At 42.0% G+C, this 20,382-nt stretch overlaps 2 protein-coding genes across 50 annotated transcripts in view; one reads left to right on the top strand and one right to left on the bottom strand.

The window, feature by feature from the left end:
* Positions 1-4,206, bottom strand: part of SPTBN2 (spectrin beta, non-erythrocytic 2) — a 58,135-nt gene extending 53,929 nt beyond the window's left edge. Inside the window, exon 1 of the mRNA XM_081531995.1 lies at positions 3,966-4,206. The gene's annotated coding sequence lies outside the window, so the exon portion shown is untranslated. The remainder of the gene's footprint in view (positions 1-3,965) is intronic.
* Positions 1-20,382, top strand: part of TOP6BL (TOP6B like initiator of meiotic double strand breaks) — a 104,123-nt gene that overhangs the window by 13,828 nt on the left and 69,913 nt on the right. For 20 of the 49 annotated variants that reach the window (XR_014066219.1, XR_014066216.1, XR_014066218.1 and 17 more), the window contains exons 1-3: positions 3,120-3,237; positions 5,753-5,894; positions 15,878-15,931. Coding sequence is in view for 23 of the 49 variants with exons in the window: in XM_081532035.1 (XP_081388161.1) it covers positions 3,208-3,237; positions 5,753-5,894; positions 15,878-15,931 (226 nt within the window). In the remaining 26 variants the exon portion in view is untranslated. Of the gene's footprint in view, positions 1-3,119; positions 3,362-5,752; positions 5,895-15,877; positions 15,932-20,382 lie in introns of those variants that run through there. The other 29 variants (XM_081532048.1, XM_081532050.1, XM_081532049.1 and 26 more) reach the window with 7 other exon arrangements.

Genomic DNA, 20,382 nt, shown 5'->3' with positions numbered 1-20,382 from the left:
ATAAACAGCATGTGTAAACTGGGCATGCAACAGTGATCCAAATCCTGAGGTAAGTAGATGAATGCAAGCAGGCAATATGCCACTAAGTCTAAGGACGGGTTATTGTTGGACCATAAAGAAGGCTGAGTGCTGAAGAATCGATGCTTTCAAATTGTGGTGCTGACAAAGACTCTTGAGAGTCCCTTGAACTGCAAGGAGATCAAATCAGTCAATCCTAAAGGAAATCAATCCTGAATATTCATTAAAAGGACTGATGCTGAAGCTGGAGCTCCAATACTTTGGTCATCTGATGCAAAGAGCTCACTCATTGGAAAAGACCCTGATGCTGGGAAAGATTGAAGGCAAAAGGAGAAGAGGGGTGGGCAGAAGATGAGATGGTTGGATGGCATCATCTACTCAGCGGACATGAATCTGAACAAACCCCAGGAGACAGTGAAGGACAGAAGAGCCTGGTGTGCTGCAGGCCATGGGGTTGCAAAGAGTTGGACACGACTTAGCCACTTAAAGACAACAACAACTAAGGACTGGGGAGAACTGGCCCCCTGAAGACACTGCTCATAAGACTGAACATGTTCAGAGCAGCATCCAAAAGCTCCTTCGTTGACCTGGTTGACTAAAATGGACTTTACCTCACATAGATCATTTCATTTCTTTGGGCCTCAATTTTTTCATCTATTGGGTATCATTGATAACCTCTACAATCCTTTCTGGCTCTAACACGCCACTACTTTGAGGATGGACTCTGAGTAAATAGAGTTTTAATAATGCAGAGTCAGTCCAATAGTATGTAAGGTTCTAGACCCCAAACAGAATGGGGGCACACACTGACAGGTGAAAGAAGGGTGGGGGCTGTGGCTTATTCAAGCGTTAGTTTGTAGGGAACTGAATGTACCTGAGGTCATTGTCTTAGCTTTTGCACAGAGGGGTTGGCTACTCCTGGTCATGTTGATGTCCCTGTACTGCGGAACCCTGAGACAAGCAGTTAGGCAGGTCACATCCATGTGGGAGATGCACTGCATAGCTGTAGGGAAGTGGGAGGAGTGGCTAAGAGATTTTTATTTCAGGGGCTTCCACGTGCCGTGGGTGATGCAACTAAGACCCAATGCAGCAAATGAATAAAGAGGTTATGATTTCAGATTGTGGCTCTGCCATTTACAAACTCAGTGTTATACAGCCTCCTCTTGGAACCTTAGTTTCATCGTTTGTAAAACAACGATACCAATACCTCCCTTACAAGGTTGGGAGGACTATTTAAGATCAACGAAAGGTGAAGGCCACTTAACACAGCAAGTCCCATCAAACTTTGCTGACTACAGCAGTTTATATGGCAGCAATCCTGATGGCAGGCCCTCAGATCACAGGCTCCCTTTCTCACTTCTGCCTATGTCTGGTCCCTGGCTACCTCTGTTGGGCATTCGTTAACTCTAGGGTGATGTTGGATGTTCCAGTTCCTGTTCATCCCTGAAGTTCACTCCAAGGACAAGGGCTTGAAGACCAAGTCATCTGAAGTACTTCTACACTGGCACTGTTTCTCCACCCTTCCTGGGAATCCCAGTGTCATTCTCAAGGTGGGGCATTTTCTGCTGAGCCAACACTTGCCATAGGAAATATTTTAAATAGTCATCTTCAGCATCTTGGTTTCTCACCCATCAAGTAGTGAAGATAAGAACGATCTCACAAGATACTTGTGAGAGTTAAAAAAAAAAAATGTATATAAAGAGCCAGTGGTATCTGACAACAGGCTGTCAGTCATTCAATCTTAGCTCCCTTCCCCCTTGCAATCACCTTCCTAAAGGGGACACCTGAGGGAGAAGAGAGTGAGGGAGAGGAAGACGCCAATGATTTCCCAGATGTCCGCTCTCTTAGCAAGTCCCAGATGGTATTACGATGAACTTTCCATAAATATAATAAAAGCCATTTTTCTCCAGTAGGTCTACCTGTGAGCAACAGAGGTGGGGAGGGTGGTCCACAGCACTGAACAAAGATGGAGAAGGCTATGATCTAGGTCTCAGTAGACATCTACTCTGGAGCAGCACCAAAGCTGTGTATGGAACAGGCACTCTGCCAGATCCCCTGCCTGTTTTGCCCATTCCTGGCTTCTTGGAGCTGGGGTGGAAGAATTTTCCCTGAAGGAAAGCAGCCAACACCCTGCCCCACCCTCCTCCTTGGGCAACTCTGCCAGGCAGGACTCTCTCTCACTAGTTTTCTTTTGGATGCCTGAGGAACCAGCTGCCAAATTATCAGTTTGGGTTCAAGCCCCTCTTACCTGCCCCTCCCTGACCAGCCCTGAGCTCACCAGCTCAGAGTCTGGAGGACTACCTTCTTTCCCATCAGCTGGGAATGCTCTCCCGGAGCTTCTCCTGTGAGCCCGAGACTAAGAAACCGTGGTCCTGTCATTGGTATATTTAATGCACAAAAATGGGGGGCTTGTTCCTTTCCAGATCCTGACTATCGCTGGCTGGGCAACCCGGGATTAAGCTGGGGACCTGCTCGGGACAGGATGCCAGATAAAATACAAGTCTTGAATTTCAAAAGTCCAGTTTTGAATTTCAGATGAACCAATTTTTTTTTTTTTAGTACATATATGTCCCAAATGTTGCACAGGATACAGGTATGATTAAAATATTTTTAAAATCTGAAATTAACATGTAACTTTTTTATTTGCTAAAGTTTGGGAACCAGAGGCTGGCTTGGGGCACCTGGAGCAGCCCTTCCAGGAGGTGAGACTGTACGGAGGTCAGGCACTGGCTTGGGAATCCCGCATCCGGCACTTCAGCCCCTCTCCAGGCGGAGGCAAAGGGCTGGAGGGCTGCACCTCGCGGCGGGACCGTGGGAAAGTTCTTTTGGGAGGAAGGAGGAGTCGCGGCCTGGCCTCATTCCTGCTCGACCACAGCCTCGGCTGCCACCCGCGGGCTCTCCCCATCGCCGCCGCGCGCCCAGCCATCCGCCCACGGGCCGCCGCCGCCACTGCGAGGCCCTCCCGGCCACGCCAGGCAGGTCCCGGCGACGCTCCGCGTCTGGGGGGAGGGGCGCCGAGTGCGCAGGCGCGGCGGGCCGGTGGGCGGGGCGCGCGCGCGCGCGGGGGCGGGGGGAAGGGAAAGGGACGGCGTTGGGCGGCCAGAGGAGGGCGTGGGCGTGGGCGCGGGCGGAGGTCGTAGTCCCCGCGGGCGCCCCGCCACTGGGCGTGGTTGCTGCTCCCGGTGCGGAATGGAAGGGCCGGCCTTGGCAGTTTGCGAGGTGATGCCGGAAAGGGAGAGAAAGCAAAGGAGGACACTCTGAGGAGACGGGTCTTGTGAGGAGGCCGAGAAGTTTGGGCAGAGGGGTCTGGCGTTGCCTGAGGGAGAAGGAAGGTTCGGGAATGGTAGGATTCGGTTCAAGTCAGCCTGTCCCTCGCGGGGTTGTGAGGAGCAGATGAGACGCGAGGCGTGGGAGCGCCTGGGCAGTCAAACCTGGGGGACGCTCGGAAGTATTTAGTCAGTGTGTGTGTGGGGAGGGGCATGGGCGTCCACTGAGCGCGGGTGTCGCCCCCACCTGACGCCTAAGAAAGCTGCTCAGGAAGCTCAAGGGTTTGCCACACCTCAGCGGACGCTGGGGTTCGAGCTCGGATGGCAGCCGGTGCCGGGAGAGCGCGGACAGCAGGGATGGGCGCGCTGGTGGCGGGGCGGGGGTGGGGGTGGGGTCGCGGGGGTGGGGGAGTCGAGGCCAACTTTTGCTAAAGTGGGGGCGAGGGAAAGCCGGGTCAGGCCCGCGGATCACCAGAGGTGTGGGGGGATTCCTGGGTCAGGGCCTGGAGCAGCGGGGTGATGAGAACCTGAGGTTCGGACGCCTCGGTCACCCAGTTCAGACCACCATGGACCCGAGATGCTCTGGAGGGTGGGACTGAACGCCTAGCACAGAGTGGCCGCTTTCGTTCATTCGTGACAGAGTTTTCACAGCCTTACCTGATTGAATTCTTAACTACTGACCTCGTAGTTAACGTAAACCGTAGACGGATTAATTACTAGTCATTCAGTTCAGTCGCTCGGTCGTGTCCGACTCTGCGACCCATGGACTGCAGCACGCCAGGCCTTCCTGTCCATCACCAACTCCCGGAGCTTGCTGAAACTCATGTTCATCGAGTCGGTGCTGTCATCCAACCATCTCATCCTCTGCCGTCCCCTTCTCCTCCTGCCTTGGCTCTTTCCCAGGATCAGGGTCTTTTCCAATGAGTCATTTCTTCATAGAAGCAGAACCCATAAGCTCTGGGTTCTATCCTCGGTTCTGTCGTCTATAAAATCTAAACCTCCAACTTTCTTTGACAACAAAGAAGGCAAGAAGATTGGGAAAACCTCTAGTACTAGCTAGTACTTAATTGTTTGTTATTGTTTAATCGCTGAGTCTTGTCGGACTCTCGTGCGACCCTATGGACTGTGGCCGGCCAGGCTCCTCTGTCCATGGAATTTCCCAGGCAAGAATACTGAAGTGGGTTGCCATGTCTGTCTTCAAGGGATCTTCTGACCCAGGGGTGGGACCCAGGTCTCCTGCATTGGCAGGTGGATTCTTTGCCACTGAGACAGATCAAATAGAACCATAGGCTACAAGAGGTTGACCTGAAGGCACCTCGAGTTTTCCCAATCTTCCTGCCTTCTTTGTTGTCAAAGAAAGTTGGAGGTTTAGATTTTACAGATGACAGAACCTAGGATAGAACCCAGAGCTTCTGACTCACAGGCTAGTGTTCTTTTCCCAACTGCTCTCTCATTATGGATAAAGAAACTGCGGGAAAATCTGAACAGAGGGAGCACAGTAAGTCAGAGGATGCATGAGGGAAAGAGACTGTAGAAAAGCCTGAAAACCATCCTTACAAACTGGTACAAATTAGGATCTTAGTTCCCATGTTCTCATGCTGAGATCTTTCTGCCTTTAAAAAAAGGGGGGGTGGTAATTTTTGCTACAGGTACCTCAGTGTGAAAGTAAGAGTCTACTTTCATAAATAGTCATGGAAATGAAATACAATATATTTTATTTTAAAATTATCAAGATTGGATGTTTTACCAAGATACCTTGGATACCTGTTCAACTTAGAATATTGTGTGCAGATGACTTTATTAGAAATAATAGCTAATATTTATTAAGCATTTACTCTCTGCCAGGCACTGTGTTAAACATTTTGAACGTATTGTTTTGCTTATGTTCAGCAGCCACCATACCTGGTAGATTTGCCCTCATTTTTATAAGTGAGGAAGTAGTGCCACAGAGAAGTAACTTGCCCAAGGCCACATGCTAGTATTTGACTCATCAGGGTTTCAAACCCAGGTATCTGCTTCCAAAGTTAGTCCTCTTAACTAGTATTCTGACTCTGGGAAATGTTGGTATAACGAAAAGTAAAGATTGACAAGCAGATGCCATTATTATTCATAATCTTCATGTTGACTTTTGTTTGGGGAGAAAAAAAGAAACAGGAAAAACAAACTCCCACTTAATTTTTCCAAATTATTATTTCCAGATGAATTTATCCTTTGAATAAAGCAATTTGTTGTCTTCATTTCCTGTTTTGGACATTGTATTGAATTTCACTGTCTCCTTTTTATGTCACTCACCTAGCTATTTCTTCTGTTTAGACACAATGCTTTGTTCTTAACAAATGTAAGTCTGACATTTTGCAAGCAAGAATATTATTTTTTGGAAATGAGAATTATTAACTGTATCATACAAGTTTATTATTACCAGGATTTTTAAAGAAGATTGTGGTTTCTTTGAATTGTGCCCTTTCCAGATTTTGAAATATTTAATAATTTACCAGAGGTGTGAAACAGCAGGAGTATCAAAGGGAGCATTGCTAGAAGGACAGCTAGTGGTTTCCGTAGAAGCATTAAATTCTAAGCACCAAGCAAATACTCTTCACTGTGTAACAACTAGTAAGTGGAGAAAGAAAAAAATATTTCAATCTATTTTGTCATGTTTTATGTTATATTTTATTTAAAATTTTCAATTAGTATTTTATCTTTTATCAGCTCCAGAATTGTCCCATAATTAAACTTAAATTGTTCCATAATTAAACTTAAGTGATTATGAAATAAGTATCTGGTGATAGATTTACAAACTGTCATACAGGAAAGGTGAGTAGAATGACGTATCAGAAGACTATTTATTTTACTGGTTTAAGTTCAGATTACTCAGAAACCATCTAACCATCTAACTCTTGCTCTTGCTCTTCCTTTTTCACAGCTAAATTACATTACATTGAATTTTATCTCTTTCATACCCAGCCTTTGGTAGTTGGAAAAGAGCCAAAAAATGAAAAGAAATGAAATGATGAATGGTGCATACTTTGATAATCCTAACTTGCAGTTAATTTGAAAATATATGTTTCTTCCATTTGGCTCTTATTATTTCATCGTTTTTTGCCTGTATTCTTGGAAAGCTGATGTATTGAGTGGCCCTGATAACTAATTTTCTTGAATTTGTGAAGTGAAAACTTTTTTGTCTTGCTTTTTTGGTGTGTGTGTATAGGTTTATTGAAGGATATTTTGGAATGAAGTTGTCCTGTCAGCCTTAGAGAAGTCACCCTGAGTCCCAGTTGAGACTGGATAGTAGGTTAGGTGCTACAAGACATTTCACACTTGAACTGAATGACCTGTTTTCTCTTTGTGTACCTAGCAGTAAACATGTTCAAGAGGGGTGTGATAGTTTGGTTTGCTGTTAACTCTGTGTGAACTCCATTCTGACTGGACAGAGTTCCCACCATTCCTGAGAGAGGTAGTTAGCTACATGGCGAGGGTGATGTTTTTCTGCATATGGTTGTATTAGCTTGTGCATTGATCATGATCCAATAAACTGTGGTCAAGGTGGCAGGGTGATTTCACTCCAGGCAAAGGACTTGAGCCACAACAGCTTTTGGCAAGAAACTGAATTACATAGACATTTTGAGCCTAATGGACCGCTTCAGTCCATCTAGTATAAGGAGCATTTCTCTTCTGTTTATTGTCTCTGATCTTTATATTTTTATTCTTTTTGTCAGGAGAAAGGTGATGTGTGCTTGTCATGAAACATTATAACATTATAGAAACACATACTATGGATGGGGGCTTCCCTCATAGCTCAGTTGGTAAAGAATCCACCTGCAATGCAGGAGACTCCAGTTCGATTCCTGGGTTGGGAAGATCCACTGGAGAAAGGATAGGCTACCCACTCCAGTATTCTTGGGCTCCCCTTGTGGCTCAGCTGGTAAAGAATCTGCCCACAGTATGGGAGACCTGGGTTTGATCCCTGGGTTGGGAAGATCTCCTGGAGAAGGGAAAGGCTACCCACTCCAGTATTTTGGCCTGGAGAATTCCATGTACTGTATAGTCCATGGGGTTGCAAAGAGTCGGACATGACTGAATGACTTTCACTTCACTTCATATTATGGAAAGTGAGACTCTTTAGTAATCTCACCCCATGAGATAATGATTAACATGCAATATATATTCTAGATTGTTCTATGCATATGTTCAGAGTCTCTCACCAAGTGGATAAAAAGTCAGATTGCTAACATTCTGGAATTTGAGAGATCAGGGGTGGGAGGTTGTATCTTAGCATTCAGTGTTTATGTTCACTCAGTCTAATTGTTTTTAATAGTACAACTTAAGTTCCCAGCCCAGAGACCCATGCTTCTATCTTTTCACAGAATAACCTCTTCCCAACCCCTTACCAAATTTAGGAGGGACCAGTCCTTAGAAGGCTGAATGGAGAAGGGAATTTAAAGATTTGCCTACTTCTTAAATTCATTTTTTCACCCGACTCCTTATTTTGGATCCTACTTCTACTTCCAGAGGTTCCTGATACTGCCAGTTTTGAGTTTTGGGGGATTTTGTTGTATACTTGGTATTGTTTCTTTACCTTCCCCTTTTTTGGCTTATAATTCAGTTTTTCAGTTCTTGAGACCTAAATCCTTTCCCACTAGTTCTCTGGCTTTTCTATTAGGTTGGTGCAAATGTAATCGCAGTTTTGGACCATGAATTTTAAATCCTTACCACTAGGCTCAAAACACATCTTTATTAATTGAAATTGGAACCATTACAATCAACAGATTTTTGCCAAATGAGAAGTAAGTTTGTTTATTCCTATAGTGTAAAAATCTGTGCTTTGGGATTCGATGAACTCTTGGAAAACATTTTCTTCTGCTGGTTGTGGAAGCGTTTTCCCTGCAAAAAGTTGTCATGATGCTTGAAGAAGTGGTAGTTAATTGGCAAGAGATCAGGTGAATATGGTGGTTGAGGCAAAATGTGGTGGTCCAGTTCATTCACCTTTTGAAGCATTTGTTGTGCGATGTGCAGTTGGGCATTGTCATGGAGAAGAATTGGGCCCTTTCTGTTGACCAATGCGGGCTGCAAGTGTTGCAGTTTTCAGTTCATCTCGTCAATTTGCTGAGCATACTTCTTAGATGTAATGGTTTTGCTGGGGTTCAGAAGGGATTGTCCCAACCCAGGGATCAAACCAGTGTCTCTTACGTCTCCTGCATTGGCAGGCGGATTCTTTACCACTAGCACCACCTGGGAAACCCCAAGAAAGCTGCAGTGGATCAGACCAGCAGCAGACCACCAAACAGTGACCGCGACCTTTTTTTTGTTGCAAGTTTAGCTTTGGGAAGTGCTTTGGAGCTTCGCAGTCCAGACACCGAGCTGATCATCATATAAAATCCATTTTTCATTGCACATCACAATCTGATCGAGAAATCGTTCATTGTTGCGTAGACTGAGAGAAGACGACACTTCAAAATGACAATTTTTTTGATTTTTGGTCAGCTCATGAAGCACCCAGTTATCGAGCTTTTTCATTTTTCCAATTTGCTTCAAATGCCAAGCAATCATAGAATGGATGACATTGAGTTCTTTGGCAACTTCTGTAGTTGTAAAAGGATCAGCTTCGATGATGACTCTCACTTGGTTGTTGTCAACTTCTGATGGCCGGCCACTGTACTCCTCTTCTTTAAGGCTGTTGTCTCCTTTGCAAAACTTCTTGAACCACCACTGCACTGTCCATTCATTTGCAGTTCCTGGGCCACATGCATTGTTGATGTCGTGCGTTGTCTTCATTGGTTTACGATCCATTTTAAACTCAAGAAAATTGAATTTGCTTTTTGTCTAATATCATTTCCATAGTGTCAAATAAATATAAAATAAACAGCAAGTAATGTCATTAGGAAAAAACCAAACCAAGAAATGAGCATTAAAACGATGTATAACATAACCTCATTTATTTAAAAATGTATCCCAATAACAAACAGTAAAGAATCTGCCTGCAATGCAGAAGACTCAGGTTTGATTCCTGGGTCCAGAAGATTCCCTGGAGAAGAGAATGGCTACCAATCCAGTATTCTTGCCTGGAAAATTCCATGGACAGAGGAGCCTGGTGGGCTACGTCCATGGGGCCTCAAAGAGTTGTTGTACATGACTGAGCGACTAAATTTTCACTTTTTTTTCCTTTCCAATATCAAATGACAAATGGCAACAATGCAAACCTGAAATTGCTTTTGCACCAACCTAATACAATTTTATTAAAGTCGTCTCTCTTATTCTGTATCTTTGTGGGTTTATTCTAAAAATATTCCTTTTCTATTGTTTTATTGAGATTTCAGGAGGGAGTGAAAGTAGATATGTATGTTCAATCTGCCATCTTTATCTGAAAGTGTGGAGTGATGTCATTGGCCTGAAATCTCTGATGATGAGGAATGACGTATTCATTACCCTTATGGCAGAAAGTGAAGAAGAACTAAAGAGCCTTTTGATGAAAGTGAAAGAGGAGAGTGAAAAAGTTGACTTAAAGCCCAACATTCAGAAAACTAAGATCATGGCATCCAGTCCCATCACTTCATGGCAAATAGATGGGGAAACAGTGGAAACAGTGGCAGATTTTATTTTTCTGGGCTCCAAAATCACTGCAGATGGTGATTGCAGCCATGAAATTAAAAGACACTTAACTCCTTGGAAGGAAAGTTATGACCAACCTAGACAGCATATTGAAAAGCAGAGACATTACTTTTTCAACAAAGGTCCGTCTAGTCAAGGCTATGGTTTTTCCAGTAGTCGTGTATGGATGTGAGAGTTGGATTATAAAGAAAGCTGAGCGCAGAAGAATTGATGCTTTTGAACTGTGGTATTGGAGAAGATTCTTGAGAGTCCCTTAGACTGCACGGAGATCTAACCAGTCCATCCTAAAGGAAATCAGTCCTGAATATTCATTGGAAGGACTGATGCTGAAGCTGAAACTCCAATACTTTGGCCACCTGATGTGAAAAGCTGACTCATTTGAAAAGACCCTGATGCTGGGAAAGAGTGAGGGCAGGAGGAGAAGGGGACGACAGAGGATGAGATAGTTGGATGGCATCACCGACTCAATGGACATGGGTTTGGGTGGACTCCGGGAGTTGGTGATGGACAGGGAGGCCTGGCGTGCTGCGGTTCATGGGGTCGCAAAGAGTCAGACACGACTGAGCGACTGAACTGAACTGAACTGAAGTGATGCTGTAACAAAGTACCACAAACTGGGTGGCTTAAAACAAAGTAAATTTATTCTCTTACAGTTATGAAGGCCAGAAGTCCACAATCAAGATGTCAGTAGGGTTGGTTCCTTCTGGAGGCTCTGAGGGAGAAATCAATTCCTTAGCTGTCTCCTACCTTCTGGTAGTTGCCAGCAAGCCCTTGATGTTCCTTGACTTGCAGACATATTGCTCCAGTCTCTGTCTCTGTCTTCATGTAATGTTCTCCCTTGTGTATATCTGTGTCTTCACATGGCCTTCTTGTTAGGAAACCAGTTGAATTTAGAGCCACCCTAATCCAGTATGACTTCATCTTAACTTGATAACATTTATGAAGACTCTATTTCTAAATAAGGTCATATTCACAAGCGTTGGGCCTTACGTCTTCAAAATCTTTCAGAGGCACATAATGCAACTCACAACAAATCAGAAAATTTTATTGCTGGAATGATCCATCTGTGAGAAGCTGAGAAATGACTATATATAGTTTTTCCTATCATTGTTGAAGGCTTTAACAAATACTGTTATTCCAGTGTTTCCCAAAATGTGTGTTACAGGATGTTTATATGAATTTTGAGAAAGGAGTTATGCAGTCATCTAAACTTGGGGAGTGCTGGTTAAAATCAAATGAATTTTGTTATTTTAGATCTCAGAACCTTTAATATGCCAGCATGGACTGTGAATCTTTAAAAATGGGCTCTACTATATAGCATTTCCCAAACATATGTAACCTTGTAGTTTTTTTATCATCTCTTTTTGTTTTTATAAACTGACTTTAAAAAAAAGTTTATTTAATTTTTCGATGTTCTGGGTCTTCATTGCTGTGTGGGCTTTTCTCTAGTTGCAGAAAGTGGAGGCTACTCTCCAGCTGCAGTACACGGGCTTCTCATTGCAGTGGCTTCTTTTGTTGTGGAGCATGGGCTGTAGGGTGCACAGGCTTCAGCAGTGAGCTCAGTAGTTGCAGCTCCCAGGCTCTAGAGCACAGGCTCAATAGGTGGGTGCATAGGCTTAGTTGCTCCGAGCCAGGTGGGATCTTCCCAGATCAGGGATTGAACCTGTGTTTTCTGCATTGGCAGGCGGATTCTTTACCACTGAACTACCAGGGAAGCCCTTTAATCTGTTCTGTAAAGAGAATTTGGGGCAATGTTGTTTCTTAAAAATACCTGTTCTGTCATCTTTGCATTTGAAGGATAGCACTTTATTACTTTAGTACAGAAAGATTGGAAGCATAGCTGAAAATCTGTGGAGCAGGCAGGATGATTGTTCTCCCTGCACGCGTTTCACCCCAGGTGATCTATTTCCAACAGTTTGTTGATAGGATACTTGTTAAAACTAAGAAAGGATGTTAGAGGAAACAGTATGAGATATGCAGTTGAGAAGCATCATGGACACACTGTGAGACATACAGGTTGTGGTTTGTTTCTTGTCAACATTATAGCTCCTCACTGATCACTAGTGTCAGCCTGCCAGCAGCTTCCCAATCCCTGTCCCAGTGGCAAGTCACCCACTCCTTTAGGTCAGAACTAGCGTATGCCTGTGAAGAACACTAAATTTAAAAGTGCTTTTTGTTAAATTAAAAAATTGTTAAATTTTTGTTAAAGGAATTTTTCATTTAATTTCAGTTCAGTTCAGTCCAGTCGCTCAGTCGTGTCTGACTCTTTGCGACCCCATGAATTGCAGCACGCCAGGCCTCCCTGTCCATCACCAACTCCCAGAGTCTACCCAAACCCATGTCCATCGAGTCAGTGATGCCATCCAACCATCTCATCCTCTATCGTCCCCTTCTCCTCCTGCCCCCAATATGCAGAGTACATCATGAGAAATGCTGGGCTGGAAGAAACACAAGCTGGAATCAAGATTGCCGGGAGAAATATCAATAACCTCAGATATGCGGATGACACCACCCTTATGGCAGAAAGTGAAGAAGAACTAAAGAGCCTCTTGATGAAAGTGAAAGAGGAGAGTGAAAAAGTTGGCTTAAAGCTCAACGTTCGGAAAACTAAGATCATGGCATCTGGTCCCATCACTTCATGGGAAATAGATGGGGAAACAGTGGAAACAGTGTCAGACTTTATTTTTTTGGGCTCCAAGATCACTGCTGATGGTGATTGCAGCCATGAAACTAAAAGACGCTTACTCCTTGGAAGGAAGGTTATGGCCAACCTAGATAGCAAATTTAAAAGCAGAGACATTACTTTGCCAACAAAAGTCCGTCTAGTCAAGGCTATGGTTTTTCCAGTGGTCATGTATGGATGTGAGAGTTGGACGGTGCAGAAAGCTGAGCACCGCAGAATTGATGCTTTTGAAATGTGGTGTTGGAGAAGACTCTTGAGAGTCCCTTGGACTGCAAGGAGATCCAATCAATCCATCCTAAAGGAGATCAATCCTGGGTGTTCATTGGAAGGACTGATGTTGAAGCTGAAACTCCAATACTTTGGCCACCTGATGCGAAGAGTTGACTCATTGGAAAAGACCCATTTAATTTAGCTAAATTGAAATAGCCTCATGTGTTAATAGCTAGTAGCTACTGTATTGGGCTTCCCAGGTGGCGCTAGTGGTAAAAAACTAGCAGGAGACTTACGCCACCGGGTTTGATCCCTGGGTTGAGAAGATCCTTTGGAAGAGGGCACAGAAACCCACTCCAGTATTCTTGCCTGGAGAATCCCATGGACAGGGGAGCCTGGTGGCCTACAGTCCATAGGGTTGCAAAGAGTTGGACACGACTGAGTGACTTAGCATGCCTGCATGCACAGCTGCCGTATTGGACAGCACACATTTGGAGAATGATATTGCCTCTTACTGTAGATCAGTGATTCTCAACCTTTTTTCCCTGGCAGAAGAATACATATTTCTTGAGGCATAGACACATTTCCATTGGTTCTTACGGCAGTGATTCTTAGATTCTTAACTATGGGGTCACATCTCTCTGGGGGAAGGCATGTTCTATGTGGGGAAAAAAGCCTCCAGGTGGTTCTGATCTCCACCCCCGCCCCCCCCCCCTGCCTTAGGTGCCTACTTCCTTACTTATGCTCTTTCCCTGAAGAATTATTGTTCTAGGTGTTCTAATGTTCTGATTTAGAACTCTAGGTATAGAAAATTCTTACCTGATAGTCTGGTAAAGAGTAAATTTATTAAAGACTGAATTGGTTAAAAGACCAAAAATATTAATTGAATCTTATACTGGAATATGACTTATTGGCATGATATAATCTGGTTATTAGCCACAGTTTGCAGTCTTCCTGTGATTCTTTTCTATCAGGAGTAGTAATATCCAAGAGGCAGCCCTGGTATTTAATATGAGTAAAGGAGTTGCTATTTGGTTCTCATCTCTAAGAAGTTATTCTGCCCCTGAACAGTTGTAGCCTCCAATACTTCTTTGGAGCTTTTTGTTAGTTGTTCAGTCACTAAGTCATGTCCAACTCTGTGACCCCATGGACTGCAGCATGCCAGGCTTCCCTGTGCTTCACCATCTCCCAGAGTTTGCTCAGATTCATGTCTGTTGAGTCGGTGATGCCATCTAACCATCTTATCCTCTGCTGCCCTCTTCTCCTTTTGCCTTCAATCTTTCCCAGTATCAGAGTCTTTTCCAGTGAGTCAGCTCTTCACCTCAGGTGACCAGAGTATTGGAGGTTCAGCTTCAGCCCTTCCAATGAATATTCAGGATTGATTTCCTTTCAGATTGACTAGTTTGATTTCCTTGCAGTCCTAGGGACCCTCAAGAGTCTTCTCCAGTACCACAATTTGAAAGCATCAGTTCTTCGGCATTCATTCGTCTTTTGGTCCAACTCTCACATCCATACTTGACTACTGGAAAAACTATAGCTTTGACTATACGGACCTTTGTCGATGAAGTGATATCTTTGCTTTTTAATACACTGTCTAGGTTTGTTACAGCTTTTCTTGCAAGGAGCAAGAATCTTTTAATGTCACGGCTGCAGTCATCGTCTGCAATGACTTTGGAGCCCAAGAAAATAAAATCTGTCACGGTTTCCACTTTCCCCCTTCTCTATTTGCCATGAAGTGGTGGAACCTGTAGGGAAAGAGGAAATTAGCCAAGGTAGCGATAGTCAAGCTCTCTCGCCCCCTGGCCTCTCGTGCTCTCGCCCCCTGTTCTGTGAATACACGGTTATGTAACAGCTGAGATCACTTGTAAGAGCTCTGCGCATGCACGTCATAATGTACCGGCTTGGCCACAGGCCACTTTTGTTCTGTAAACATATATAAGCTCCACCTGAAATGCCATTGTGTCTGCATTGTGGTTGTGTTGTGGCCAGGTTATGGTGTGTCCACTGGGTCAACCATGAGAGACTACAGCATGTCTGCTGCTGCTGTGGCTGCCGTGCCAGTCAGGAGAGAATAAACATGTCTGCAGTTCCTATGGCTCCTTGAGTTTTCTTGCAGCTTCCCCGCTCATGCCTCAGGGAACAGTGAGATACAGCAAGGCAGGACCTGATGCTGGGATCTTAGTTTTTTGAATATTCAGTTTTAACCAGCCTTTTCACTTCCCTTTCACCCTCATCAAGAGGCTTTTTAGTTTCTCTTCACTTCCTGCCATTAGAGTGGTATCATTTTCATATCTGAGGTTGTGGATATTTCTCCCGGCAATCTTGATTCTAGCTGGTGAGTCATCTAGCCCAGCATTTTGCATGATGTACTCTGCAAAGAAGTTAAATAAGCATGGTGACAATATACAGCCTTGCTGCTGCTGCTAAGTCGCTATAGTCGTGTCCGACTCTGTGCGACCCCATAGATGGCAGCCCACCAGGCTCCACCGTCCCTGGGATTTTCCAGGCAAGAATACTGGAGTGGGTTGCCATTGCCTTCTCCAGTGCATGAAAAGGAAAAGTGAAAGTGAAGTCGCTCAGTGGTGTCCGACTCTTAGTGACCCCATGGACTGTAGCCTACCAGGCTCCTCCATCCATGGGATTTTCCAGGCAAGAGTACTGGAGTGGGGAGCCATTGCCTTCTCTGATACAGCCTTGACGTACTCCTTTCTCAATTTTGAACCAGACAGTTGTTCCATGTCCTGTTCTAAGTGTTGCTTCTTGGCCCAAATATCAGTTTCTCAGGAGACAGATAAGGTGGTCTCATAGTCCCATGTCTTTTAAGAATTTTCCACAGTTAGTTGTGATCCACACCGTCAAAGGCTTTAGTGTAGTCAGTGAAGCAGAAGTAGATGTTTTTCGGGAATTCCCTTGCTTTCTCTCTGATCCATGAAATTCCCTTGCTTTCTCTATGATCTCTATGATGGTCATTATTAGTGACCATCTTTTTAATATTTGATATCTGTCAACAGTGATTTCAGGCTCCCATATGATTCTTTAGATAAAATCCATTTAATTGCTTTATTTGTGATACTTCTTTGTGTTCTGTTTCTTACAGTTGCTGCTGCAGGAAGCATTTATGGTGGTTTGGTCCTCAAGACGTTCCTTAAAGGTAAAGAATTATACCCAGCTTCCACAAGATTAAGTCTCTCCCAGTCAATAAATTTGGTATTTTCTGAAACAAACAATATATACTGAAAGACAGGTTTGTCAGATACAGCAAATAAAAATATGACTCCCTCTTAAATTGGAATTTCAGATAAACAATGAATACCTTTCTAGTATACATACGTTTTATGCAATAGTTTATCCTGTAGTTTATCTAGAATCCTACTGAAAGATGATCTATAGAATTGTATAGATACAGGAAAAAAATTGTCTAGGCCTAAGGCAAGATATCTAGGTCACTGTTCTTCTCTGAATACTTTCTATACAACCTCAAGCAAAGTTTTCCCAGATGTGAAATCCATTCTTTAGTAAAGTATTTGTTCCCATCTATCTCAGAGAAATAGTATATGGAAAATGCTTTTACTATAAATAACTTTGGCCAGTTTTAACACTGTTTTATACATGTCAAAGTTGGTATGGTTTAGGCGTTTTCAGTGACCTTGGTTTTAGAAGTTTATTTTTCCTTTGACTTGAGAATAATCTACAACCAAAGGACATACATTATTTTAAGGAGACATTGTGCTTTCTGTTTTATCTTTTATGGCTGTGTGGTTTGTAACTATTATCCAGTGGGCCTGTGGTTTCCTAATGAGTGCTAAATTTACAACTTTTACAAAATAATTTTTTAAAAGAAACTTTTCCTAACTAAATCTGAAATATAAGTAGATTGTAGTGTTTTTTTAAACTTATGTTGTTATTCTTGAAGAAAATATGCCATGTATTAAATATAGAAACAACCAAAAAGCTACATTAGATGAGTATAATGTTATAAAATAAATGTTTGTGAAATGTATCACCATTGGACTTTTTAAAATGGCATGGTTTCCTAATGCTTTTTAAAATACAATCAATTTAAAATTTTAATTTTTTCCTTGATTTCCAGCAATTCAATTGCCTAAAACCAAAGTACCTGCCTTTATCTTGGTCATATCAAAGGAAAAAAAAATACCATATGTATTTTTTGCAACTCACAATATGAAAGACTAAAGACATAAACATGTAGGAAACAGTTCTGCTTCTGAAACTTCTTTTTTGAAGTAGTTTTTAGTTTAACCATGGGGATTTAAAAGTGCTTACTTGTTAATTTAAGGGTCATCAGGTGTATTCCCATCTGCCTTTGAAATTTTCTTGGCCCTCTGAATCAATTGATACCTTCCAGCTGTCTGTACCCTGGATCCCTAATAGACTTCAGCTTTTTGCTCTGTGGTTTTAATTTGTTTAAATTCTGCTTGGTGTGCACACATTTAAAAGCAGTAATTATTAAGGAAATGTAATAAAACAAAAAATATATTGAGAGTTTTGTTCTTAGCTTTGTAGGAGATATTCTGTGGGAGCTTGGGTAGAATTTTCTCCCTGTGGTGACAATCAAAGTGATGATTTATTGAGTATTTACTGTTTACTTAGCTTTGTGCTTGACACAGAAGGGTTACACTGGTAAACGTGATATATTTGGTTTCTCCTCTTAATCCCACATTTAAGATATCTTAATTATTTAATTATACTGCCTCCCAAAGCCAATGCCTGGAAGAAAGAGAGAATCAGCTTACTGTCCTGGAGAGTTTGATGCAATTCTAAGACTTTTAGGAAATCTGAATTCAACTGTAAGAATCATGAGTTGACTGCCTCAAAATCATCCAGTCCATTTATCAATCTTTCAGTTCTCTGCTTTTTTGGATTATACCATTGAGATGATGCAAAGAGTGGAAAGATCATTCTTGATGCCGCTGCTCCATTTAAGTGTGTGAAAGTGATTTGAAAGAAATGAAAATTCATAAAAATAAAAGAGAATATGTCATTAACACCAGGGAGGAGATAGACTGTTTCCTGCAAAATAAACCTGTATGGCACAATGAGTGGTTAGATCATACATAATGTTACTTCTTTGACTAATATTTGTGAAAGTGCTTTGAAAAAAGGGAAAAGCCATCTAAGTACAAAGAAATGGTTTTATGGTAATTGTTAACACTAGGGAGAAAGTGTTAAGTATAGTTTATGGAGTTATGGAATAACCGTCTATTTATTATGCTAATACAAACTTTAGACAATTTGTGTCTTTTTGATTTAACTTGTTATTTTAACAAATTTTGTGCATATTTATTTAAGCTATTTTCATATCCTTGTGATAAAGTTGAGGTGGCTAACATTTTGTATAAAGAGGAAGTACTGCACATCAAGTACACAATAAAAGTTGAGTCATTTGCTCACCGTCAGTCACATTTAGTGGCCAACTTTAGCCTGTCTTCTCTCCAGCTCTTCAGTTCAGTTCAGTTCAGTCGCTCAGTCGTGTCTGACTCTGTGACTCCATGAATCGCAGCACGCCAGGCATCCCTGTCCATCTCTTAGGGCTCATAATATTAGCTTCCACTCAATAATGCTATTTATACTTACTAATTAGTAACAAAAATAACTCACTGAAGCTCACAAAGGAAACTGTCCAAGATTAAGATTTGAATGCCTTAGCTCCCTGGTTTATGTACCATTAATTATGCCTTTATTACTATTGTTGTTTAGCATTCCTATAACATTAGCAAACTGCTTTAAATTGGTCCTTTTGCAAATCTTTTCACTATTAACTTCATCAGTATGTCTCTGGTGGCTGATGCATTAACTATCAAATTTCCTGGTGATAAAGAATCACATACCTGTAAAAATTAATAGTATGCCTCTGAATTCAATTTGTTAGCTATTAAATCCTTTTCATTGCTCAGTTGATTTCTCTCAGTGTCCAAAATAAAGTCTCCCCTCTCTTTAGGGGAACTTTTTCTCTGGCTCTTGAATACTTCGGATCAATTCCTATACAAACAGGCTCATAATTTCTCTTTATGCTGGATTAATAAACAACAGATGAGATGATTAAATATCATCACTGACTCAATGGACATGACTCTGAGCACGCTGCAGGAGATAGTGGAAGACAGAGGAGCCTGATGTGCTGCAATCCATGGGGTTGCAAAGAATCGGACACAACTTAGTGACTGAACAACAGCAACAACAATAAACAATGACCAAGATAATTTCCCTGGTTTCCTACCTCTCTAATGGTTTATGTTCTTTTAAAATTTTCTTTCTTCTCTGTCCCTAATGATTTGTACTTTTGTCCAGTAAACCTTTATTGAACCTCTGCCTTGCCACAAGGGCATTATAATAAAATGCAGTGTGAAAATAAAATATCGTGTGATAAGTACTGTGTAGTGCTTCTTTGGTAACACAGAGGGTATTCCCTAAAGTTCAGTCACCAGTATGCCTTTCTCCCCTTTATTATTCTTCATCATTATTCTATGTTTACTTCAGCTATCTTCTACTTTTAAGGCTTTAACTGTCATTTCTGTGTTGATGAGACTTATTTTTTCTCTGTCTCTAGTGTATTTCCAGCTTTGATTTTCAATTAAATTATTCTGTTTGAGGGCTCCTCTGACATATCATGTGCAGCGTATCTAAAACAGGGTTCATTTTCTTGCTGTGTAATCTCCATTGATGTTAGTATCTCCAGTGATACTAACATTTTTATGATTCTCCAGGCTTAAAATTTTCAGCTTTTTGTTTTTGAGGGGAGAGGGAGGCTTCTCCTTTTCTTTTGTCCATTATCTAACATAACTGAATTTTTGGTTAATTCTGCTTTATTTATTAAGTTATATATTAATTTAAACATAGCTTTGTGTCTCTCCCTTGTGCTGTTCTGTGCCCAGTTGCTCAGTCATGTCTGACTCTTTGTGATCCTTTGGACTGTAGCTTGCCAGGATCCTCTGTCCATGGGATTTTTCAGGAAAGAGTACTGGAGTGGGTGGCCATTTCCTCTTCAGGGAATCTTCCTGACCTAGGGATCGAACCCACATCTCCTGTGTCTTCTGCATTGTAGGCAGATTCTTTACTGCTGAGCCATCAGGGAAGCCCTATGTTCCTCTCTTAATGACTCCCAATTGCTTATTAAAATGAAACACCTCAGACTCTATTTGAGGTTCTCTGTCAATTAGAATAATCTTCTGTACTTTGAAGGATGGTGCTCATTAAGATAAATTCTTATGTGTTTAAAAATTCATATCCTTTCATATCAATATATGTACTACTATTCTTCATAGTTATCCATTTATATAGAAATCATTTACATATTCATTTATGAATATACTTATCCATGTATGTAGAACTAATTCTATCATAAATATCTATTTTGTGAAACATGATAGTTTTAACTCATTCTTGCCCAGATCTAGAAGCTAACATATCCTTAGTGAAGAAAAGAAGGAAAAGAAAGGTAGAAGAAAGTGATGAGATGGAGGAATATGAAAAAAGCCATATTAAAAGGCCTTTATTTCACTGTTTGTCTCTTCTAAGCATATTATTTTTACTTGTTTTTTAATCTTATTTTAAATATTTCATCACTCATGTTTATTGACATAA

This window comes from Giraffa tippelskirchi, chromosome 10, assembly GCF_054371585.1.
Source record: "Giraffa tippelskirchi isolate mGirTip1 chromosome 10, T2T-mGirTip1v1.2.pri, whole genome shotgun sequence".
NCBI lineage: Eukaryota > Metazoa > Chordata > Mammalia > Artiodactyla > Giraffidae > Giraffa > Giraffa tippelskirchi.
The sequence above is the reverse complement of the archived record's forward strand: the minus strand, read 5'-3'. Positions and strand labels throughout refer to the sequence as shown.